General features: G+C 38.8%; 1 protein-coding gene across 2 annotated transcripts in view; it reads left to right on the top strand.

Moving 5' to 3' along the window:
• The window catches only part of sema3bl (sema domain, immunoglobulin domain (Ig), short basic domain, secreted, (semaphorin) 3bl), a 71,471-nt gene extending 46,001 nt beyond the window's left edge, over positions 1-25,470 (top strand). For both annotated transcript variants that reach the window (XM_067591689.1, XM_067591690.1), the window contains exons 5-16: positions 1,506-1,596; positions 5,437-5,553; positions 6,315-6,457; positions 8,920-9,034; positions 9,403-9,472; positions 9,907-10,051; positions 15,476-15,707; positions 15,949-16,040; positions 16,254-16,295; positions 16,415-16,640; positions 19,169-19,299; positions 20,770-25,470. In XM_067591689.1, the coding sequence (XP_067447790.1) occupies positions 1,506-1,596; positions 5,437-5,553; positions 6,315-6,457; positions 8,920-9,034; positions 9,403-9,472; positions 9,907-10,051; positions 15,476-15,707; positions 15,949-16,040; positions 16,254-16,295; positions 16,415-16,640; positions 19,169-19,299; positions 20,770-21,282 (1,917 nt within the window). In that variant the 3' untranslated portion in view covers positions 21,283-25,470. The remainder of the gene's footprint in view (positions 1-1,505; positions 1,597-5,436; positions 5,554-6,314; positions 6,458-8,919; positions 9,035-9,402; positions 9,473-9,906; positions 10,052-15,475; positions 15,708-15,948; positions 16,041-16,253; positions 16,296-16,414; positions 16,641-19,168; positions 19,300-20,769) is intronic.
• The last annotated feature ends 875 nt before the right edge of the window (positions 25,471-26,345 follow it).

The raw sequence follows: 26,345 nt of genomic DNA, 5'->3' as shown, positions 1-26,345 counted from the left end.
GAGACACAGAGTTCACTGTGAGGACACTTAAATCAGGAATATGGACTTGAATCAAACACAAGGTCTTTCTGTAGGTCCTGTTGCTTTCCATTCCTTTTTTAGCCTGGAAAGTCGGGCACGCTGGATTCAAACTGATCAGACCTTGGCTGCTCTGGCGGCCTGGTACACTGATGCCATTGAAGTGGGAGTAGAAGGGATAAAACAAAAGGTTTCTTGTCCACAGTGACCCTGTTTTGACCCACCAAGTCTCACAATCCAAGGATGTAGCCAGTGTTCGTCAGGTGAACTTGACTAACTAGCGAATGAAGAAGAAAGAGCCACTCTGTTGTTTTAATTGCTTCCTTAGTCCCTCTCCAGACTGCAGTTTGACGTAAAATGGTGATCCATAAAATCTTTTTTTAATTTTGGAGACATTTTCTTTGCTAAGAGCACAAGTGTTGAGTACTCCCTGGTATTTTTCCAAACAGTCTACTGTTACTGTTGCTGACAGCATAAACCACATCACCTACTGTGCAGCCAAATATTTTTCCCAGGAAAAAAAAAACACCTGACACCAGACTCTTCTCAAAGCAAATTAAAAAGATTTAATGAATAGGGTGTTGCTTCAGCTACCAGTAAGCTGTTATCAGATGGCAAGACAGAGTGGGAATATTTTTAAATGGAAATATCATAGATTATGACTATTTATGATCAGTTACTGCACAGAGTTCATGGAACCTGTTGCCATCTTAACTTTAAGCAGTGTTTTTCTGTTGATAAAATTTGTATTTTAAGTATATTTTTATTTGATAACAGTGTTATGCACTTCCTTTTATTATCCTGCTGGCTCCTCAGTATACGGCTCAGTGCTCAGGGTCGGTCCAGTCTGGGAACAGGGTGGGAAACTCTGGAAACGATACTGATCCTGCATTTCCTCGTTTCTCAGACAGTGTCTAAGTTCTCAGACAGACACAGAGTTCAGTGGAAGGACAAATTAATCGGAAACACAGGATGAAACTGAAATTAGCTCATGTCCCCATTCACAATGCACGATAGAACAGAGAGGCAGAAGAATGACTTTTAGTGATATTTACCTCTCATAAAGGATCTGTGTTGGTTCGTCTGTGTGACAATATGTGATGGTGGACCGTGTTCCTAGAGTGTGAAAAAAAATGGTTGGGGAGGGAGTGATTAAAAAAAGCACAAATCTATCCAGTTAAACATTTTAAGTCTATAGTCTGAAGTACATTGTAATTCACAGTCAATACCACTGCAATTGTTGAATTTGCACAAAATATCAGGGTGGATTCTTTTACTCCAAGATCAGGGACAAAACTAGTGAACAACAATTTAGGAAGAGCAATTAGTCTTAATAATCTTTATTAAATGCAGTGAACAATAATATCTGTCAGTCATTCCAGTTAAATAGGAACAAAGATTGCCTCATAGAAAAAAAAGCATACTCACTGTTTTCATCGTGACACCTTGGCCTCACCTAACCCCCCATGTGTCTCTTTCTTCCGCAGCATGTGTTCACTATGGACCCTATGAATGTGGAGAATGGACGAGGGAAGGTTCCACATGACCCCAGCCTCCCCTTTGCTAGCACCTTCAGTGGTATGTCCCATATCATTTTCCCTGTATTTCTAAACCATTTTTAAAGTGGCTTATGGAGCTAATATGGACAGGGAACCAGTTACAATTTGACTTAATATCAATACATTTTATTGAAATAACTTCAAACACTGATGATAGAGGAACCAAAAAGGTCAAACAAAGAGGTGGGTGTTTTATCCTAACCCCTTGGCACAAAGTGTTTAAAGGCATACTATGCAGGATTATTCGGTTGCTATTCGTAAACACAACATTCAAAGATGGCCCGTCCTCCCCAGCTCAACAACACCAGAACGAGACAGAGAGAGAGAACAGAGATGGTTGAGCAAGCTAGATAGTGAATGAAGAGAGGGAGCGGCGATATTGAGAACAAAGCCGTGAATCAGATAAATACAACATTAATTTCTGACTGTTTCACAACGGTTACATTCTGTAGCACAAATAAACACACTCACAACTCTGCACAACCCTGTGGGAAGGTGCCGTCATTGCAGACACACAAACAGACACACAGACCAGTAGAGGAGATAAGAAAAGAAGAAAATGCAGGCAGAGGGGAAGGTGTCTGTAGATACATACATTGCAACACAGTTCTGGAGGGTCATAAGTGATGATTGAGAAGGATTAGTTTTGTATAAGTCTATACAATAGTCGTAGGAAAATCCTGCATAGTATGCCTTTAATAACAGAATGTCAATTTTGACCTCCTGTGACAAAGCTGTCAAATTAATGTTGCAGTTTCCGAAGCATTCTTTTTCTGCCACATCTAGTTATTTAAAATGCCAAACACAAAATCTGTTTCTGCACCTTTCACCTCTCTGCACAGAGTGCTGCTATGTTTAGAAATGATAATAGCCCTGCAGACAGCAACTAGGAACACACACACACACGCGCTGGAGGTGTGCTGACCTGTTAAATAATTCTGGGTGTTTCTCTCTGAATGTCATTAGTTATTTAGCTTGTGAAATAACACTGATTTATACCAGTGACAGACAATCCTTAGAGCTGCTGAGAGTGTGTGCGTGTGTGTGTGTGCATGCATCCCTCTGTCCAACCTTCCTCTCTGCAGCTGTATGCTTTCAGAATTTGTCTCACAATTCATTGTATTGGCAGGAAAATGTTAGATTAGAGCCAAATACTCTGTAGGTCGGACCTCAGTAGATTAAACAGTGGACACATAGATACAGAACAATACACAGAAAGCTGCTGAGGAATAGCATCAGGCCTGCATAAGTTCTTAGTAGAAAAACTGACAGATATAAAGAGAAAGAAAGTTAAGAAGACATAATGTTGTAAATTCTACATGCTGGGAAAGCATTGTGATTTCTGTGAGGTTTGTTCACCTGCACCAGTTTCGCTGTCACTCACTCTCCATGTAGGCCTTTTCCGTTACAGGAATTTAACAACCCGTGACTTACAGTGTAGCCATTGTCACGGGTTCTGCTTTTGTTTCCACTGTACTCCCCCGTTTTGGAGGCAAGTTCTTGAACCTAAATTCCAGCACTGATCAGGAGGTTAAATTAATTAATTCCACCAGCCTAGCCGTCTGGTAGTAAAAGAAACTTGAACTTGAGATGATACAAAATCCACATCCTACTGAAGGTACTCCGATTAGTAAAACAGAAAACAGCACAATCACTACCGCAGGAGATGAGTTACATAAGAACTGCAGGGAGAGTTTCAATATTTCAATTTTTCATTCAGTATCTGATTCAGAGTTTCCGGGGCAGCATGGCCAAACACATTGCTACATCTTGTTTTCTCTCTTGGGAAAAAAAACATCATATGTAAAATACCAGTCAAAAGTTTGGACACACTTTTAACTAATTCAGATTATGGGAAGCTGCAGGTTTTGGGTTGTTAAGTTCCTGTAGTGGAAAAGAGTTATTGGTGAAAGTGATGAATCCGTTGGCCTCTAGGTCAGCAGGACTGTGTAAAATGACCAGACGGCTCAAGTTCAAGCTCCTGTTACAGGGCTGTCCTTGAGTCTGAATGACTAACATATTCAGGGTCTGTGCTCTGTCTCTGACCCTGACCTCTGACCTCTGACCTCTCTGTGGATGTTCCACTCAGGGATCAATAGTGAATAAACGACCAAAAGGTTATAGTTCAATCAGGACAAGTGACAATAATTTTATTGAGCATGGAGTGTGAGATGAAAATGTGAAACATCTTTGGCGATTAGACTTCATCGTGATGTCATCATTTTATAAGGGGGAAGGGAAGGCGAGAGTAGATGGAGACCAGACACTGGTGGTGGTGATGAATAAGGGAATGATGAGATCTGGATCATGTGAAGAGGAGCAGGCTTCTGGTGATCTCAGATCTGGCGCTGACGTGATGAAGCGGAGGTGAATGGGGTGGAGGAGGGTCGCGACTATTCGCACTGAAATGACAGCAACAGAGAGAAGAACAGATTTAAAGTTTGGCAGCTTAGACATAAGAGGATGATAGAAATCGTGGCTGAATCTGATTTGTTGACTAAGAGTAATGCCCCTAATCAGATGATCTGAGAGCAGGAGAGAGAAAGAGAGGAATGAGAATGAATCAATGAGTAATAGATAGTCTTCTTGCCTGAATTTACGCTAAGCTCCATTTGACCTTTGCTGCATACCAATGAACTGAAACTGAGTTGAAACCAAAATACTACAATTTAGAAGGAGATTTTAAAAAAAGATACAGATATAATAAAAGACAATGAAAGCCCTATTCATCCTTTTCTTCAATTTCAGGATCTTCTCCCAAAATACACAAAGCTCAACTCCCCTGATCCTGTCATCACTCATCACTGTGTCTCTCTTTGCTTCTGCAAATATGTTATACCGATTGATTTTGTGTTGTGTGTCTGTTGGTTAGGTTACAGAAGGATGTGTGTGTGTTAATACCATTATGGCAGCAAGAAAAGATATAAATTCATTTACACCTGTGACATCACTTAAACCAGTGGTTCTCAAAGTGGCCCCCCAGGGGTCCTTGAGATGGTTCCAAGGGGTCCCCAGCAAAAAGGGGAATAATTCATTTTCACTATAATTCCATCCATAAGTGACACATCACACAATGTATGACTATTTTGATCATGGGTTTCATACACTTTCTGTAATAAAACATCTAAAAGCAAAAATCTTATCAGAGGTTCAGGGGTCATGGTCTAATTTGTGTCAGTTTGGGGGTCCTTGATGTGACAAAGTTTTAGAACCACTGACTTAAACAGTATGTGTCCAGATTCAGTTTCTACATTGGTCAATATACTGGGAAAAATTAAAAACAATTGTATGTTTAAAAAAATAAGCTGAATTTGAAAAACTATATCTCATAATTCTGTCATCTGACAGGTGTTGTGATTTTTGTCGTGAGCTGTTTCCAAGCCTTGTTTAATGACGGATAACTTGACCGCAGACGGTTTTTCTGAGGATCATGTAAGAGATGTGACACAGGAAAGATTCAGGATTTTATTTCTACTTGCAGGAAAACCAATTTTCTGAGTTGTTGAAATTGAAAGTGAGTCAGCTGCTGATGGTCTCAGTGGAGGAGTACAAGTGTGTTTGAGTTTTGGTTTCAGATTGCTCTCCCACCGTGTTCTGTATTGGATTTGTACGATTTCCTCTCTCCTTCCCTTCCTCTGCCTCATTTTCATGAACCGCAAAATTTTTTCTCTGTCACCCATGATTTCCTTATTGTTCTTCTGTGCCAAACATTTTATTGTCCCTAATGTCTTTTCCTTCATTGCTGCTGTTCCTTTGCTTTTGCTCTTTTCTCTTCCCTCTTCTTTCTTACAACCCTTTCTATAAATCTCTCACCACCCATCCTGTCTCTCACCCGCTCTACCCCTCCTTCCCTATCAAGGTGGGGAGTTGTACACAGGACTGACGGCAGATTTCCTGGGAAGAGACTCAGTGATCTTCAGGAGTATGGGAGATCGCTCAATCATGAGGACAGAGACTGACCATAAACTTCTTCATGGTATGGTTTCACCATTTGATCAATCCGTTACATTCAATACTGAAAATAAGACAAACTACATGATAAGTAAACAATAACAGACAATTAGATGTTTGTTATTTTCTATATCAGGACACCTTGTGGTGTATTATCATCCGTTATCAGCCACTTATCACATGAAAAAAGAAACAAAGCACTCTAAATGAGGTGTCCCTGTTGCACAGTTTTGATGGACTGAACAGAAATTGGTATTTTTCTGAAGCCTTGTAATAAAATTTGATTGAATCACTTAAATTTTCTAAAGGGGAAATGTTAGAGATTAAAAAATAGTCTAAATATGAGATAAAAATGCAATATTAAAAAATATTTTAATTAACACATAATTTTGAGACACTGGTATGATCACCAAAACAAATAACATTGTTGCAGATAAGACTGCAAGCCGTTATCTACATCTATGCTGCTTTTTATATTGAGTGCCACCAGAACAAAAGTTCTCAAAGTATATAAGGTGAAAGAACTGAAGAGGATCAGCAATAAAAACGTGCATATCATCATCAATGAGTGTCATGCAGGGAAGTGAAAAGATATAACATTGTTTTATTGTCAGAAAGTCACAGAGTCTAATGTTACTGTTAGAAGCACCATGAATAAGAAAGGCACTGCTGTGAGAAAGATGACCAATCATTTTGATGGCCTGTGCTATTTCCTAAAAAATCAATGACTCTTTCCATGTGCCTCATTCTCACATCCACCCCTTTCTTATCAATCTTCCTCTGCAGACCCTAAGTTCGTCGCTGCTCACCTCATCCCGGACAATGACGACAGAGACAATGATAAAGTGTATTTCTTCTTTACGGAGAAGGCCACGGAGGCAGGAGACAGGGAGGGGGCCATACACACGCGCGTTGGTCGAGTGTGTGCGGTGAGACACTTGCATATTTATTTGGTGTTTGGACATTACATAATCTTATGGCTTCTAAAACTGCATCGAGCAGTTTTGTATTTCACTGCTAAGTTTGGCATCGTCTCCTCTGCTGGCTTTCCAATCAGTGTCTACATATCACACCAGAATTTTGTGTTGAAAAGTAAGCTTCCCACTTAAAGAGAATGTGATGATCCTTGCCATTGTAAACTCTTTGTGATTTACAATAGAGGGGAATTCAGTTAGTGATGCATAAAGCATTTATAACTTACATTTGAAAAACTGCGTCCTACAAAGTCCTACTTCCTCAGAATAATCCAAAGACCTCAGCCACGTGTAAACATAGATACACACATAAGATCAAGATTTTTTGTTGGCGGATGGGGATGAGTGAAGCCAGATGGTCAGGTGAATTACACAATTACACCAGTCAAACATCCAGTCCTAGGAATGAGACATCTGCAGAGGTGTTTCACTTGAGGCTGAGGTTGTGGAGTTGTGATCCGGTCAAGTCTGGGAGTCCTTTTGGGCTTTCTTGTTTTTTGGTAGATTTGTTATGGGTCTCAGATTTGAATCTACGCCAGACCTCTCCGTGTGATGTATAGATTCACACTCCCACTGAAGTCCACTGGAAGAAGGTTATAGGAGGAACATAAAGACAAAGAAACAGTGAGCTAGAAGAGACGGTAATTTAATTTAGGGGTCTTTTTCTACATGGTCATATACAAATGTCTGTAGGATTAACTTCTCAGGACAGGAGGTAATGGTTTTATGGGTTTATCCTCCTATTATGACAGTTCCAAGCCATCGTGTAGAAGAGACTAATGTCTTTTTGGGCAATCAAATATTTTTACATTTTCCCAAAGGACTATGAAGGCATCATGATATTCAGAATGATATGAAACCTTTCTCCTTCCAAAGCACACACAGCTGTCAAATTGCCCAACCATGATCCCCATCTGCTCTGCATGCTCTCTCACATTCTTTCACGCATTGATTTGTCTTATAAAACCACATGTGTGTGGTGTATTTTACTCATAATTGCAGGTACAAATGCAAGAACACAAGCAAATACACACAAACACACTCTCACACACACAGCTGAAGGATTTCCGTAGAGACTGTTTGACTGTGCCAGAAAAGTTTGCACAAACTTCTCAGACGAAATCTCTCGTAAACCATCAAAACACCACTTTGTCTGTCTTCCTCATCTCCATCTTTCCTTTTATTTTGTCTCCATACATTTTGAATAATTGTCACCACTTCCCTTGTGGTGCATCTTCCCAGGAAGGATATTATCACCACTGATCCTCCTTACACACACACACACACACACAAATGTCCGTGCATGTTCCTATGTAGACACTTATACACATAGCAGAAGATTTCCCTTAAAGAACCAGTGTATAATAATTAGGGGGATCTATTGGCAGAAATTGAATATAATATTCATATGTTTTAATTAGTGTATAATCACCTGAAAATAAGAATCGTTCAGTTTTTGTTACCTTAGATTGAGCCCTTTATATCTACATAGGGAGTGGGTCCTCTTCCACAGAGCCCGCTATCTTGCACTGCCATGTTTCTACAGTAGCCCAGAATGGACAAACCAAACACTGGTTATTGAGAGGGCCTTTCGCTTTTTTTGCGAGTTTTGCGGCCACTGTAGGTTCTCCTACACACTTGGAAGGTGAGGGGAGGGGTATTCAGTTGGTTGCATTCTGCAACCTCACCGCTAGATATCACTATATCCTACACGCTGGTCCTTTAATTTTTATGAAAAAGGGACACACACACACATACCCTGTTACACATGTCGCTACAACATGCCTGTGTAATCTATACCAAAGCACACCCACATCGTATATATTACTGTATATATTTATTTATTTCAAATTATTCAAGAGACACATACTTTAGTTTGAACCTTATTGTGTGTACATGTAGTTGAATCTATTTCAAGTGTTCAGTCAGGACACACATGTTAAGATTTGGGAAATAGGAACAAAAAGTAATTGTATAAATTAGGATAAACTGAAATAAATTCATCATATTAAATATTTAGATCAAATCCACAGACATCAGTAGACACTCAGTGTCCTCCCTGCCGGTGCTCCACCTGGCTCCAACTGCAGCCATCTTCACTTCTTGATTGTTTCAAGGGCTTCAGTCTGGACTTCAGCAGGTGATACACCTGATCAGTTTCTCTGAGGTCATGGGGCTGACTTGACCAATCAAGAACATTCCACATTTGTGTCTATAAAACTTCTTGATTGCCTTGCTTTTGGGTTAAAGCAAAAAATCAGCACTTAAACCTCAGTGTATTGATTTATTTCAGTGTGCTGAGTACAGAGCCAAAACAATGAAATATGTGCTGCTGGAAGTGTACAGAAAACTATGCAGCTGTGTTTTATAGATATGTCTGTAAAACATTTCTGTGTGTATTTCTGTTCTTCTGCCAGAATGATGTTGGAGGTCAGAGGGTGCTGGTGAACAAGTGGAGTACCTTCATCAAAGCCAGACTGGTTTGTTCTGTACCGGGACCTCACGGCATTGACACACACTTCAACCAACTGGGTGAGATCTGCACTCACAGAATTATGAGTATATGATTTAAACATATCGCATATGTAGCCAGAAGCTCCTTTTTTACACTGATGCAATGACGTGGAACAGCCTTCCGACAAGCTTTAAAATGTTAGAGGCTCATAGAAGTCAGGTCAGGACTTACTTACAGTAAAGGGTCACAGATTTATAAAGAACTTTTCACTGACATTTTTACTTCAGCATGTAAAAACACTTTGGGACCATGTTGGAAATACGTTTTTCACTTTAACATGTTATCCTTTGCATTTTGTTAATAAATAAATAATGTTATATCATATCATATTCGCACATCACATGAACACACGCACTTACTGGCATTGTCTTTTCACATTAAATAGAGGATGTTTTCCTGCTGAGGACCAAGGATGAGAGGAACCCTGATGTCTATGCAATCTTTAGCACTATTAGGTAAACACACATGCACACACAGGCCCGCACATACAACCATTATTTACTGTATACCTTTATTTATCTACTCTAGAATATACTCTACAACAAAACAGTCATGAGAATTGAATTATTCCCAAATAATTGGAAAAAAAAAGATTGGCAGTGTCCCACGGTGGGTCAACATACTCCTCTACAGGCTTCGCCACACATGCTAAATTTCTGTCCGACATGTGAATGATGTCTATACCGATATCTAATATTGTTAAATGCTGTTAGACTCCAGAATGTTATGTGCCCAATTTTTTGGAAAACTTTTTTTCTCACAAGTTCCTCTTTATTGCAAATATAACTGAATCTGCTTTCATTTCTTGTCAAATATGTGATCCAAATAATAAAGTAATTTGTCTACATATTTAGCTGTGACACTGAATATCTCCCTCTCTCCTCCACAGTAATGTCTTCCAGGGTTTTGCAGTGTGTGTTTACCGTATGGCTGATATCAGAGAAGCCTTCAACGGACCCTTTGCACATAAAGAGGGCCCTGACTACCAGTGGGGGGCCTACGAAGGCAGGGTCCCTTATCCAAGACCAGGAGTGGTGAGTGATGGTTCTATACTTGCTTTGACCACAATGAACCATAATACATGACTCTTCTTGGCAACATTATAAGGAAACATAATATTTTCTTGCCTTCATATGCTGATAGCATTTCTTCTGTGATCTCAATCCTGTAAGTCAGAGGTTTTCAAACTGGGGGGCACAAGGGAGATGAAGGATTGGCGCGGAAGGAGAGACGTGACATGATACTCATCATTTCTGATATGTGCAAATAAACGTCCATAAATCTACTAAGAAATCATAGAAATATAAAACTCCAGAACTTGCCAGTGTCAAAGTAATCCAGTGGGTTTCCATGGATACACTGTAAACAGGAACTAATAATAGCTAACTTGGTATACTTTTAATGGAGCCAATTTGCTAACAAAAATGGGGCTCAAGTTGTGTCTCTTAGCAAACTCACTGAATCAATGACAATGTTATACTTCCTGTTTACATCCCCAAAAAACATGCAAATGATTATTCCTCAAATACCCCAAGGAACAATAATGTAATAAGTATATAAATATTAAAATGTTTCATGAAACAAAATGTGTACCTTTCATAGGATATATAGCAGGGCTGTTGTATTAGACTGTTTCATTTTAGCTGCGTATACCTAATATAGAGACAACTGAATATATTACTCCAATCATTTCATTTGCTTCCTGAGCAAAAAGGAACCAATTAAAAATGATTAATTTAACAGTAGATGGACTTGCCCAATTTGTCAGTGTGGTCACCTCTACTGCTGTTAGATCTGAACATTTTGTGGAATTACTTAGATTCATTGTTCTCCAGACATGAGGTGGGTGGCACTACAATTTTTCCCAAAACCTATTTAGCTACTATAATGCAGTATACAGTCATTGTGTATGAATATAATTCTTAGGCTCACTGTATGTTCTCTAACAGATGGGTAAAAAGCATTGTGGATAGAAAGGGGATAAAAACAACCAGGTGCAGAAAGTTTCCATATCAGTAAAGTAAACTACTGTATGTGGTAGTGCAGCTGTGGTTACTGTATACAGCACAGACTTTTCTCCTGGTTTACATCCCGACTCTCAGTGGAGCTCTGTCATGTTCTCTCAACCACATCACTGTAATTCAGACTTGTTACACACACAAACACATGCGCGTAGACAACACACGTACACACAATCACGTCGCACGTGTAATTCCACCTCATTACCAGAGTGACGGAGAGCATTTGGAGGCGGAAGGCATATGTATAATGTGAGAACAGAGCAGACACCTCTGTGGTTTCAGGTCGCTGACTCTCTGATTAACAGGAATGTCTTGGCCCAAAATTGCGAGTAAGGGAGAGAGGGAAGGAGGAAGGGGGGAAGAAGGTGATAACTCAGGGCAGGCTGATGAAGAAGAACAGATGGGAAGAAGAGAAGGAGAAGGAAAGAAAAAAGGAGAGAGGAAAAAAAAGATGGAGGAATCTTATTGAATTCAAAAGCCAATTGTTTCTTTCTCCTTGAACTATCCATCAAAACTCATTTGATGAAGACTTGCTTGTTATCTTACCTGGATATCTGGCTGTAGTTAAAATATTGACCCTGGACTCTTTTTGAACTGCTGACATAGAGTTTTCTGTCTTTCACCACCAGACAGAACTTTAAAATGCACTTTATTTTCTTTGATCTTTCATCATAACAGATTTGAGCTGGATACAGTTTAATATCCACCCTGTCTCTTTACTCACCTGTCAAAACTCACCAAGGAATGAAAAATAAAAGTTCTATCTCAATCCCTGAATACATTTTTAGAAAGCTTTGGTGGATTTATCCTCCCTAGATATTTATCTTGGATTGAATCATCACTGCATTTTGTCTAAATTAGTGTCAGAAATCATCCTGTAACAAAGGAAATGCTTGGATAGTCTTTATTGTAGGTTTACTGGAGCTTTAGTAATCCTACCTGGACCTTGGTATGAAGTGTCATCAATATCTTAACTTCGTGATGGATTTGTCAGCCTGTCCCTGTTATCCACCCTGATATGTTTCATATCATTTTCATCATAAAAGCCTCATGTTTTGATATTTTAATATCCAGCTCTTGAGTTGTTACCACACAGGTTTTATCCTAGATCATCCCTCCACAACGATTCATTTACCTGGGTGTTTCTCTTGGATTGAGGATTGATTTTTGACATGAAAATTGCTTTTCTTGACATGTTTTAAATCAACCATATGGTATTATGCTCTCACCTCAATGATATGATCAGTGCATTTTTTACTTCCACCTACACTGTCAGAAATGTCTATATAGGATTACCTAATAGAGTCAGAATTTAGTTTTCCAGACTCATCTTTTTAGGGATTGCCAACTGCTCATTTTGGTAAGAGATCAGATGTCACTGGGTAGACTTAGAGTTGGCTTATAGATGTTTTGTTATTATAAAGGTTTTTAGTATCTATTGTTTTACATCCTTGTTTAGCTCCTTCTATCCGACTTAATATGCATCTTATAGGAGCATCATGTCTGTCATTTTGTCATCATAAGAATCATTTCATAAGTTGTAGTGGATACTTTACTTGAAGCCTGATCTTAATTTGGGTATTTTTTTTTATCTGAATAGTTTATTCTTCAACAAACCAATTCAAAATAACTTAAAAGTTTTATTGTCTTTCAAAAGGTTGTTACATTAATATAAAACACCACCATGTACTTTATGTTCAATCAAGTAACCACCCTACTGCTATTTTGTACTTACTTATGCTCATATCAAACATTTAAAATTCTAAAATATCAAACATTCACCTTAAACACCTTAAAACCAACAAAACGAATATCTACAGTTTTGACAATTTTAAAATTTAAGATACTGTAGGTGACTACACCATGATTACATTATAACTGGTCAGAAAGTAAACAGACATACTTATGTGACATAAAGAGAAAATAAACTGCAATTTAGAGATTGTATTAAACATGTACCAAGAAGGATTCATTTCTGCAGCTTTGTGAAAAAAAAAACAAACAAAAAAAAAACAGAATCTGTTGTGTTTGAACCTGCTGTATATTGGTGGTGATGTTAAGCATCTGTTTGGTCTTAAAGTGCAGATGTGTTTAACCACAGCCAGAGAGATTGATGTAGAAATGAGGAATGTAATCTTTTAGGATTTGAACCTTAGCTAATCTTCCTGCTCTATTGGGGTTTTTTTTGTCATAATGGATCAATTTCCTATATACAACACAGAGCGGCTTACACAATGCATACTGTATTTAACACGCTTACACATGCAAACACACTCACATACACACATATATATCACATATACACAACGATAATGGAGGTGAGTAGGTGTCGGACAACTATGCTCACCTCTTCTCTGTCTCATTATTTTGGCTCAGTCGGAGATTTAAAGCAGCCGACCTGCTGCAGCACAGTTTGGATGGGTTGAGATAGACTTTGGAGCTGTTCCAGTTTAGGTTTTAGGCATAGAGGAGGAGCAGTTTAGTGAAGTTTAAAACAGGCTGACATATCAAGGATGTGCTTTGGGAACTGCACAAGTGAATGTGTAAACGTGTAAGAGTTGAAGAAATCTTAAATAAATACATGTTGAAAAGTTCTTTCAGTTACAAAATGAAAGTGCCAAACTTCTTATTTTTACACTTCCATCCACAGACTGACAAACATTGCTAGAAAAGTTGAATTATACACAAACATCACAATCCATGCTTACTGTGAAGTCATACAGTCAAAATTTGGAGGCATTTGAAGTCAGTGAGTTAAAGAATTGGGCTTTGATGTGCTTCCACTTTCTGTGGTCAAAAATTATGCCATTGAGTAAACCATTGTCAGAAGAATGTACTATTATTCAGCAATAGTTTGTGCATATTTGAGTCTAACCTCTATGCTCAGTTCAGATTCCTCCACTAAAACTGAATCCAGACTATTACACTGCTATTGTGTGGATCAGTTACTGTTGTGATAAGGAGGAGTAACAATATTTCTACCATATGGAAATACAGTCTGGAAAAGCAATATGAAGCAGAGAGATTTATATAAATTCCTTACCTGCTATTATAATACGGTCAAATGACCAGGAGTTCTCTCACCAATATTAACTGTGAAAGGAAATCAATCTCAATTCAACCCTGCTCTTTTCTCAGCCTTAATTTATGACGTTTGGCAAAGTTGTCAGCCTCATGAGGTTGACATATGCTTTCATTTTAGACAGTCACTGCTGCAGTGTTTCCTTTCTTTACTGTTGTAGCTTCTCTTATCCAAATCTCTTGTCATCGCAGCTTCTCTCTTCAATTTGTCAGTTTGTTTGTTTCTTAGACTCCAGTTGGTTTCTAAAGTGATGTCTTTCCGCTGTTCCTTCTTTATTTGTCTTTTGTAATCTGGCAGTTCATTATAACATACTGTACATACACACCCACAACAGCTTCAGCTCTGGTATATTACAAGTGACACTCCTGAAATCAGTTCCAAAAGCAGCCTTTTTATGGTTGTGTTTGAGTGCCAATTGGCCAGTTAAGACTAGATGGGGGGATTTGTGAATTCGGGCAGGGGCTCTGTAAAGATGAGGTCTGTCTCTCCCTGTCCATCGCTGCAGTCACTTATCTTGCATGAAACTGCGGGTTAAATCATCCTTTAATTGTGACAGACAGAGGATCCCAGAGTTTAGAGAACCACAAATTAAGTGATTTAAGTTTCTGAAGAGGTTAAATCAGCTGACAAACAAGCCATCATTCAGGATGGTTTTGGCCACCAGCAGAGACAACAGAGCCAATTACTTCTGAATAAAACAGTTGAAATTTTTTAACCGTAGTGACGTCAGGCAAATGAAAAATTATTACAGTGAAGACTATGTTTTTGTCAGACAAAGATCACAAACTTAAATTGTGATCAAAGGTCGTTTGTTTAAATTCCTTTATTTGGACAGTGTTCATCCCTCTTACTTATTTGAGTGATACAGAATTTTGGCCCATTTCAAGCACATTTATTTTCTCATTACTTAAGTGAGATAAATAAGAGATTTTTTAAACTAATAGCAAACTCTATAGAGCTATTTCCAAACTAACTTTACAACAGTGATTGTGAACTTTCATCCAAAAGTTTTTAGGCACAATAAAACTGCTAATGATGGTTCTTTGAGAGACGTTTAGGAACATAATTAGGCTTTCTTTTGGAAAGCACACCCCAAGTATGGTGGAAAATGGTGGAAATGTAGCGTCAAGGTGGAGAAAGCCCAGAATGTTGCTTTAAATTCCTCCATCTAGCTTGCTTCTGTTGTTAATCACCCATCTATCCCTGCCTCCGTCCATTTTTTTGTGTTCCAGTGTAGCATCACATAGCCAGCCAAGGATTTCAACAAAATATTTCTGTTTTAATGTAATAAAATTCCTTTCCTCCCATTTTCCTTTGTTTCCTTACGTCATTCCTCCCTCCCTCTGTCTCCCCAGTGCCCCAGTAAAATCATTAACCAGCCTGGCAGAGAGTTTGGCAGCACAAAAGACTTCCCTGATTCGGTGCTGCAGTTTGCCCGTAACCACCCGCTGATGTGGCGGCCAGTGTATCCCGCCATGCGCCAGCCTGTGCTTGTAAAGGCCAATATTCCTTACAAGCTGAAACAAATTGTGGTGGACCGGGTCGAGGCAGAGGACGGACAGTATGACGTCATGTTCATTGGCACGGGTAAGTGATTTAATGCCTTTCCAAATTCAGAAACTTGTATTATGTACATTTTTAAATTGGATTATTGTTTTCAGAAGCCTGGTTTTGTCTTGCAAATGGTTAAATAATACATTCTGTTTATGGTCTTATGGATGAAACTTTATTGGGCCCTTTGAAGAAACTGGATTTTGGGGGCGGAGAACAGATGCTGCTTCAATTCTGTAACCTTTTTACTTAGAGTATGTGTCTGCTTGTCTTTTAGATGTTGGCACCATATTGAAGGTCATTGCTCTGCACAGTGGAAACAGCCTAGAGACAGAAGAGGTCACACTGGAGGAGCTACAAGTCTTCAAAGTAAGTTTTACTCTATCTTCACTCTACAGTCCTCAGCACTTAAAGAAAAGCTGTTTCAAACCTAATCCCATTTTCTCCTCAATTTTTTTCTATCACCGTTTTAGATAATTCACTACTTAGAGTTGCTCTCCTTCACATCTGCTTTGACTTTTATTACTGTTGGCTTTTCACACATAGTAAAATCCCTGAAGCCAATTATTTTCATTATTGCAGGTGCCAACTTCAATTACATCAATGGACATATCAGTCAAAAGGGTAAGTTGATATGACTGTAATTACTAAGTTAAATGCTCACTTCTATTAACTTAAATCAAATGTTATCTTCATTATGCATGTCCTTACTCCTTTTTTTCTCCTCTCATTATTTCAAACAGCAAGCCCTTTTCGTGGGCTCTCCGGCAGGTGTGGCCCAGGTGAAACTGCATCGATGTGAAACTTATGGGAAAGCCTGTGCCGAGTGCTGCCTGGCCAGAGACCCTTACTGTGCCTGGGACGGATCATCCTGCGCTCGATACGTGCCCAACAGCAAACGCCGCTACCGCAGACAGGACATCAGGCATGGAAACCCTGTGCTGCAGTGTGTGGATCAGAATCTGAGTGGTAAGTGTGACGTTACCTTCCTCGACTTTACCCTGCAAGAGTTTCAGAATCACACTTGTTCCTACTGTTATTTGGAGTTAATCCTTGCCTTGCTCAAAGGAAAGGTGACACTGTTTACCAAGAGAGGAGAGAGCGTAACTCATTTGCTTTCTCCACACATGTTTTCTCAGCTTATTCTTTTTCATTCTTACTCTATTTAAACTAGCAACCTGTTGCACTGGAATTGGCAACACAAATACCACTTCTGTAGAGACAGATTATAAGACATAGGTGGTCCAAATAGAAGAGGTAGAATAGGTCAAAGTTCTTCAGAAAGCATTTATCTCCAAATATTACATTTGGAAATGATCAAAAATGCAAATACATTTGCTGTTTTCAGTCCTGAAGACAGTTCTTTAAATTCAATTGCTTTTGACTTTCATTTCAAACTTGATGATATCACATGTAATTCATATATATATATATATATATATATATATATATATATATATATATATATATATTTTTATTTTTTATTTATTTATTTATTTATTTTTTTTTACAGTTTTTATAATTGCTTTATAACTGATTTGTCCTGGTTTTAAGGTCATATTCTAAACATTCTTGTATCTGCTTGCAAGGATTTTTCCAACTCCTCTTCAATATAAAAATGTTTAACAATGAAGAGAAAGTGAACATTCGTGCCAGGTCAGTGCATATAAGCATTACTTCTTGTGTTGTCTGGACAAGGGCGGCACTCTTCTTAGACACTCCAAACTATTTAGCTCTAGATAGGAAGAAGACCAGTGAGACTCCTCTCTTCTGTATACTGTACATGAGTCTGTATACACCTGAGATCCGGGGGAAGATGTTATTGGACTTGTGCCAACCTCTTTGAATGAAGATTGTTTGTATGTGTTTGTGTCTGTAAGAGTCAGTGTATGTCTGCCTGCCTCTTTCTCAGGATAAAAGCCAAAGAATGTTTATGTCAGAAGTCACATTTACACAATTTGTCTGTCGGTTTATCCTAAGCTGTGTGAGGCAGATGTTGGACAGTATATTAGACAGGAAGTACACACGACACACACTGCATGTAGAACATAAGCTAGTAAATGTGTTTATTCACACCAGATCTTATACTTGGTTGGGTTTTGTGTTAAAGGGACATGAGAAATGTAGTACAAGCACACTCAGGCATTTACATGCTGTAATACAGAGCTGCAGATTTTTGCCATCAGTGATTCTTATGAACCATGTTAAGAGGAAGCAGACAGATAATAAGACAAGGTGAAAGATGGTATATGTGTTTGTCTGTGTGAGAGAAAGAGAAGAAAATGTTGAGAGACTGACAGGTGAGCTTAAACTCAGACATATATCAGCCATCATATGATAAACAAGAACAAACACAAAAGGACAAATGAGTGGGAGAAAATAAATAAATGTGATTTGGAGGTGAGGCTGAGAGAAAGTGAGAAGACATGCAAGAAAGAGAAAAACAAGGCCGTCAAGAGGCAGGGAAGAAAGAGTCTGTGCATGTGTTGAATGAGTGTTGGTATGGAGCTGAGGTGATGAAAGACGTCTCCCTCAAAGCCTCTGAATGAACCCACGTTTAACAAGGTTTCTTTGTGCCAAAGTGTCAAGTTGTTGTTAAAAGTAAACTTCTCTGAGACATGTGTTTTCTTTGCAAATACTGAAATTTCATCCTAAATTCAAATGTTTACTGTTTGTTAAAGAAAACATTTATTCATATGAAAAGTCAACTCTTTACTACAGCCAGAAATACTGCCTGGTGTATAATTTGTGTCTCCAAATCAGCATTATTTCATGCTGATATTATCTGTATTCTTTGTGGAATGCAGTTGAGGTTGCAGCTCTTCCTTGTGTGGGTTGTGTTTGGGATTAGTGTCCTTAAATCCTTATTTCAGGTATGTGACAGGTCATTACAGGTGATTTAAAAAAAAAAAAAAAAAAAAAAGTTTAGACAGTGCGGATCTTAACCCATATTATATCTGACTTTTTCCCAACAACAACTTTAGGTAGAAGGGCATAGACCGTTTTGAATGAGTATGTTTGTGGAACCAGAAACTCTGCTGTACATTCATGTTGAAGAATGTTTGTGTAATGTTTAGTTTATGTACTGTATGTATATGTAGGACAGGAAGATACGCTAAAATACAACACGACAAAAGTGCATGACCCCTTGGAGCCTCATTTAGGCATCCTCCAAGTAGGCATAATACTAACTGAAACAATTAAACTTCAAGATGCCATAAAAAGAAAATAGATCATTTGGTGTTTTATTAAGTATGAACAGTAACTGCACTTTATAGAATTCACCTGTTATAGATTTACATACATACGTGGTTCAGTGTTGGTCAAGAGAACATGAATGATACTAAGAATAATACTGTAGCCTATTTGATGGACGTTTGCATACATTTTAAGCAGACAAGAGGTGACCATAAGGAGAATCTAACCCGTACTGACTGAGTCTTTATTTTTGTTCTTTCACAATCATTCAACTTTCTTTCAATCTTTCTTTGAACCAGAGGAACTTGATGTGACGGAGGACAGGGTGGTGTACGGGACCGAGAACAACAGCACATTCCTGGAATGTGTCCCTCGGTCTCCACAAGCTTCAGTTACCTGGCTCGTCCAACGTGACGACCGCAAAGAGGAGGTGAGACAATCAGAATCAATCAGAACAGAGCCATCTAATCAAAATCAAGATCATAAATGTCACTCCGTATAAATATATCTATGATGAGAGAAAAGTTTGGGAGACACATGAGGGGCGCAATGAAACTTCTGGCAAACAGTGGCCTGAGTAACTGCCTTTAAAACTGAGATTTGCTTGCGAATTTGGCGCATGGTTGACACATTTGACAGCCATTTGACATGTGGTCGAAATTAAGCAGTTATATTTCAAAGGAAAATGCACAACCACTCTTTCTCTTGGATAAACAGTGAATTCTTTGCAAACCTTGACCACACGCCACACAAAGCTAAATTGTCACTCAATGTCTGCAGGCCACTGTGACTTAAAGGCGGTGTTGCAAAGTCCCATTAAAGTGCTACTTAGAAAATTGTGTTGCTCTGTGTGCCCACGCCTACAGTAATCATTCATCTGTTTGAGGTTATGTTTCTCCAAGCTTAACTGAGTGCCTCGGTCAGCCATGCAAGTATTAAGGCATTACCACCCCTCTCCATTTCCCTGCAAATAAACATTTGGCTGCCACTCTAACTGACAAGACTGCCATGTTTGTGTTGGCACCAAAGGATAGTTAGAGAAGCAGAGGGATGGAGTGAGAGAGAGAGGGGGAGGTGGAAGGTAGAGAAGAGGAAAGGAAGAGGTATAAATGAATAGAGGAGGTAGAGCGACTTTGGGTGGAGGTATGGAAAGAAAGGGAGGAAAGAGAAGGCGGAGAAAGTAAAAACTATCAGTGACTGGATTTCATGGTACATTCTTACTGTTGCAATTCAAGCTGAGAAAACAGTGCAAACAGCCCCTGTTCTCTTTCATTCTGTTCTCATGCTATGAAGTAGATTACATGTTTTTTGACCAAATTTTACTGATTCATGTTTCATTATTTGTTTGCATCAGCGAGCAGCCTTCAGAGTTTTTTTTTTCTTGAGATACATAAGAATTTGAAAGAATGTAATTTTCTGACTTAAAGAAAGCAACAATTGACCACACGATTTCCACAAGGATGGCTTCATTTATCACCAACAAAAACTTAATGCATCAGAATAATTTGAAAGATAAAGATGTTATAATCTCATAAAAATTATACACATAGTGGCTTTAAATTCCTATTTGTCACTGCCTTGTTCTCTGCATTTATACTGTCAAAAGCAAATTTGCAGACATTCACGGCATATGCAAACCGAAAATGACGTCAATAAATTTAGTTTGAATCTTGGAATAACACACCTTGCTAGTAAAGCTCAGCTGATTTAAGATGTGTGGCTGCTTCCAAGTGTAAAATGCAACTACAAGGCCTTGATGTCTTCTTTTTCACTAGGCAGTCACAGCAAAATCTGAAACAAAACTATGCATCATTTTTAAAATTCTTCTTCTTCTCACATCTCTGCTAACTCTCTCTTCCTGTACCTCATCTCACACACATTCTCCCTCTGCCACACTCAGGTGAAGCTGGACGATCGTGTGATGAGTACGGAGCAGGGCCTCCTCTTCCGTCGCCTCTTCCGCCAGGATGAAGGCGTGTACATCTGCCGCTCCCGGGAGCATGGCTTCACGCAGACCCTGGCCCGCCTCACCCTCGAAGTCCTCCAGGCAGACACCGTGGATGAGCTCATGGCACGCGACAACGCCGGCCTCTCTGACTCATTCAAAGACCGATCAACCGGAGGCTACAGGGCCTGGATGCCTTGTGCCGCATACAGCAGGGGTGGCTCATCGGGCCAAATAGGCCAATCGCGTACGTGGTTCAAGGATATCATGCAGCTGATCGGGCCATCAAACCTGCCGCAAGTGGAGGAGTACTGCGAGAGGATGTGGTGCAATGACAAGCTGAGGAGGAAACACAAGAGCATGTTGGAGAAATACCGTCAGGCGCAGGATAGTGCGAGGAAGGCACGTAGCAAGAGCTCCGGCGAACGCAACCGAACGCCGCGGGACCTCAGCGCATGGAAGGAGTAACAGAGAAACAACGGGGAGGGGAAAAAGAAGGAGAAAATGAAAGAGGGAAAAGGGATGAACATTTCTATACAGGACAAGATGAATGGGGCAGCATATAAGGGTTAAAACCAGCATCAGCTCCTAATAGTTGAAACTTTGGCACCTGGATTTTTAAGAAGAAGGTAGATGGTTTTTATGAAATCAGTGTATGTGTAAGTCAGGTGTCAGAGGTTGGTTCTGACTGTGGCCCAAAAAAGTGTTCAGTTGTCTGGGAAGACAGTACAAACAGAGACTGCTACTGAACAGAAGGTTGCTGTTGATGTAATGATGTTGGTGATAAAGAAGAGACTAGAGACCATCTTTCAAATATACTTTGAGGATGCTTTTTACCAAGGATTCCTCCCCCCTCCAGATCTTTGCCCTCGTTTACATTTACTACCATTGAAATGACAGAAAATGAAAACAACACACCACTCTCATTTCATTAAGTCATAGAAGTCATTCTTCACTGAGAAAACCATAGAAACAGATGTAATGTTTGCATGCCTGTGGATTGACTTTACCAACAGCAGACCCTGTTTCACGTCTGCTTTTGCAGCATCATTGACAGTTTGCTTATATTATTATTTAAATTGTCTTATACAACTTTTATCTGCACTGGGAAAGTTATTCACATAAAAATCCACGCTAAATGCAAATTGGAGCTTCAACAGAGAGAAAAATCACATTTACATACTTTTTTATCTTTGAACAACAAATAAGCAAATTTTCCAAATGCAGCTCTGACACACATGGACACATAAACGCTGACTCTGCATTTCTGTTTCTCACTACTAACTTCACACAATGCAATCACTGGATTAATTTCCTTCTGACTTTGTATTTAATGGTCCATGCCTTTGGATTTGTTATGAAACGTTCATGTGTGACTTCAGCTCTAGATATACTCCGCAGTATATTTGTAAGAGGCATCTGCAACTAATGGAGCACACAAGCTTAGACACTCGCTGTATCTGATCTTGCCACAAGGACACACACACTCACATAAACTGAAAGTTCACCCACCCATAACACTGAATTCATAAGCTCATCTAGCTCAAACTGGAAGCTACCATGAGACGACTGTTGATGGTTCAACAGATTATAGGCACATTGCTTTGTTTTCACTGCTGTGGGTTGAACTTTCCTTTAAACACCAACTAGAGATTAAAATCCCCCCTCAATGACCCCTTAAAGGGATATTTCACAGAGGCTTATTTTCACGCTTTTTCAGTAAATACCATAACACCTCCTGGGAATGTACCAATTGGCCAAAGTCAGCCTCCGATATTGGCTCCACTGGGGATCTTTCGGCACTTCAACTCAATGAGGCCTGTAACATTAACATCGATCCTGCAAGAAACCCTGTAAATACTGATTATTTTCATTTTCAGTGAATTTTCTGATTATTTTTGTATTACTTAAGTAATGGTTTAGTTTTTAGAGAACAGTGAAAAATATCACGATTTCCCACAGCTTAAGGTTTTGTCTGACAACCAGTCAAAAACCAGCCATTAAAGAAGAAATTACATAAGCTGACCTTAACTCACACTTAATCAGCCCTTAAACTCATTTCCCACAGTTTGTCCCTGTTCTGTAGCTTTCCAGCTCCACATTAGAGGGAACAATGGAGGGGTCAATTGTACTGGCTGACTCCTCTTTTCTTTCTGCTTTGTAAACATAGGTTTTAAGACGGTTCATGGTTTGAACACAGAATAATCCACATTATTATTGTCTTGCTTTGTTGTTAAAATATCATTTTTATGGTTATTGGGCTAAAGAGAGGTTTTCCCTCCCAAAGGTAACAGGTGAAGAAGAGAACTGAGGAATGAATTGTTTAATGAGACAGAAATGGAGGTGGTTGTAGCAGAAAACAGACAGGACAGATAAAGAAAAGACATGACATGTGACCATTGCAACTTGAGGTTAAATGTGGCTTCAAATATGTAAAAACAGAGAGGTGGTTAGAAAAGACAGATCCATGTGAGGAGAATGGATGTCAAACTTCAATTTCAGTGTGTTTGGATGAGGGTGAGATTGTCTGGAGCCTCAGTAATAAAATAAAATAGAAAATAGATGGGGAAAAGTAAAACTGAAACTTTATCCTTTGAACTGAATTTGATTTAGTAAGTCTTAAGAAAAGCTTTCAGTCGTATCAAGTGTAACAGTTAGCATACATGGAGGCTTTGGAGCTGCATCAGTAGGAACCTCCTCTGGTCCCATCATGGAGGTCCAGTGGAGAAATGTGCAAATGATGGCTGTATGTTTAGGGCTTAAGGGGAACACTAGAACTACTGGACCATAGTTCACGTTAAAAGCAAGTGTTCACGAATAGCCTGTTGTTGCACAAGAACTTGAGGACTTCCAATATGGTGTGACTTCATGTGATATCCTGCTAATATGTATACTTATGGAAGATGGTATATATACTCTGGGATCCATCTCATTATTTAAAATTAGTCAGGAAACAACACTAACACAAGTTAACTTTTTCACCTTTTTGTGACCTTTGTGGCATGTGAATCGCTTCTCTGACAAATGAAAAAGGAGGAGAGAAGATGGTTGGAGGGGTGAGAGAGAGAGATTTAAAATAAAAGGTACTATTAGCATCTCGTGAAGGCTATATCTGCAATCTATAAAAATCCTAACCCCTATTAAAACACATTTTCCCACAATTTCTTAGTATCAAGTGAGTTTTTCTTAAGAAGGTGACACATTTTTTCCCTCTGCCAAAGTTTATTTTCTTATTCAGAGGATTGTGAGAGTGGCTATTAGATTCCAATTAAGGTGTTTTCTCAAAAAATATTGCTTCTGATGCTTCTGATAGAATGACAGGAAAATGGTGTGCATGAAACAAAATTGGCAGGATAAAAAATAGATTTATCGTGAAAATAACACTCCATAAAAGTTCCTTTTCTCACAGTTTTTTTAGTCTTGTCAGAAACAGCTACACAAGTGTTTGGTTTGGTCTGCTCTGATGTATGAAGATGATAAAACAGTATTTATTTTGTTGTGGTGGAATTTATTCTTTTCTTCTCACTTCTGCCTCTCTTAAGTCCTGAATTACTGTCATCAGAAAATGTAAAACTGTGTTTTAATGTAACTTTTGTAACAATGATTGTAAGCGTGTTTGAAATTACAAGTTTCCATTTTACTGCAGCATATATACTCATAAAATGGAACCGCTGCAATAAAAGCTGATACTCTTTTTGTTGGACAGTGTTTTGAGACTTAAAGTGACACAAAAATGCTTCAGAGTGACTTTTCATTTTTTGTGCACTATTGCAAATATGGAATTATTAGTTGCAGACAAAAATATGCCATTACTGACTAAATGTCAGTTATATGTGCATGTTCAAAACAGCCATTGTAAAGCCTTCAAATCCATTTCAGTTGCTGTACAGTGTACAAAGTGTGTTGTGATATTGCATCTGGCATTTCATATTTTTAACTTACTATTATGTCCTTGTTATATTGTGTTCAGTACAGTTTGTCAAAACTTTTATCTAAAACTTTAAATTCACAGCACTTGTCCTGCCTTAATATCTTATTGTAGTATTTTACAGTATGTTTATACAGTAAAACATTTGATGGTTTTATCAGTTGACGAGGATTCAAACACTGATCAATGTTGCAACCATTTTTCTGAAACCTGTGCAGGATATCTCTCCAATGAAAGTACACCAGGTGATTTCACTCATTAGTTGCTCCTCCTTAATTGGAGGTGCACTAATTAATAAATGCCTGCACATGCTCAGATCTCCACAGCTACTCCATGATAAGCAGACTGGAGGTTCAGCCAGTGGTACAATGTTAACATAGAAAATGTAGTAATTAAAATAAGTATACTAGCAGTCCAACAAGCACACCGTAGGCAAGTAGGTTCAACAGTTTCCCCACAGAAAACACTCTTTTACTGAACATACAGGCAACAAAACTCTGAGTAGAGAATTTAGGCTGAAAAGTGTAAAGATCCTTGGATTAAAAATGAACATTAACTTGGTGAGTTGTCCCTTTATTGTATTGTAAAATTGTCCTGGTTGTGGGGTCTCTGACAGAAAGAGCCTAATTTAAATGTGTATTTATGTTTTATTTAAATGTCTTTCTACCATGCATGCTATGTACTTGTATGCTATTTAACAAGATTAAAAGTTGATTTTCTAACATAAATGTGATCCCAGAGTTGGTATTTTAAAGAATTTTACGTTTTAAGTTTGCTTCCTTTTTGGGGAAAGGGGAGACTCTCCTATGTGGTCTTTTGGCAGTACAAGGTTAATGGCGCCAGTGACATAAACATAGACAAACAGCAGTGCCCTGAAATGAGTCACTTTTATAAACTATGACTTTTACTCTACTGAAACCATGAAGACATGCTCTATTTAATGCTGAATCAACAACTTGTAGACTGCACACCTGCTACAAGACTATTTGTCATTTAATGCCAGGATGAAATAGCTGGCTCTACTCCCCATGTCTGCTTTTTATTTATAGATGTGTGTGTGTTTATCTCCCTTTCTATACAAGTGAGGACCCAATGTCAATGGCTTGAAAGATGATGAACTGTTTCCAAAATGAAGAGATGCTGCCTTATTTAGTCTTCTTGCAAATTTCCAGACTCAGTGTTGGCCCATTACATTACCACAGCTGCTGGGCCTGGCCATGCGTGTGATTTGAGGGTAATTGGGCTGTAACATCTATGGAAATGTGCAGTAACAATGGCCGCTTGTCATTTCAGCTAAACAGACCATCTCATAAAACCAAACCTGCAACCGAACCCACTAAACGACTTCACACCCTAACAATTACTGCAGCCACATAAACACACACACAGATGCTGAATGAATATACTCTCGCTTCTCCAACACACTGATTTGAAGATTTTCATGAATAAAGATCCACAAACACACAAATGTTCACCCTCTGCCCTCTATAAAACTATTTCTGATGTCTACACTGTGTAAAAGGAATGAAAGTATTTATAGTGTCTGCAGTTTAGTATGAGTCAAACTTCAAGAAACAAATTTTAACATTGACGACCCATGTAT

The sequence above is a fragment of the Thunnus thynnus genome, chromosome 6 (genome assembly GCF_963924715.1).
Source record: "Thunnus thynnus chromosome 6, fThuThy2.1, whole genome shotgun sequence".
NCBI classification, from domain to species: Eukaryota; Metazoa; Chordata; class Actinopteri; order Scombriformes; family Scombridae; genus Thunnus; species Thunnus thynnus.
The sequence above is the reverse complement of the archived record's forward strand: the minus strand, read 5'-3'. Positions and strand labels throughout refer to the sequence as shown.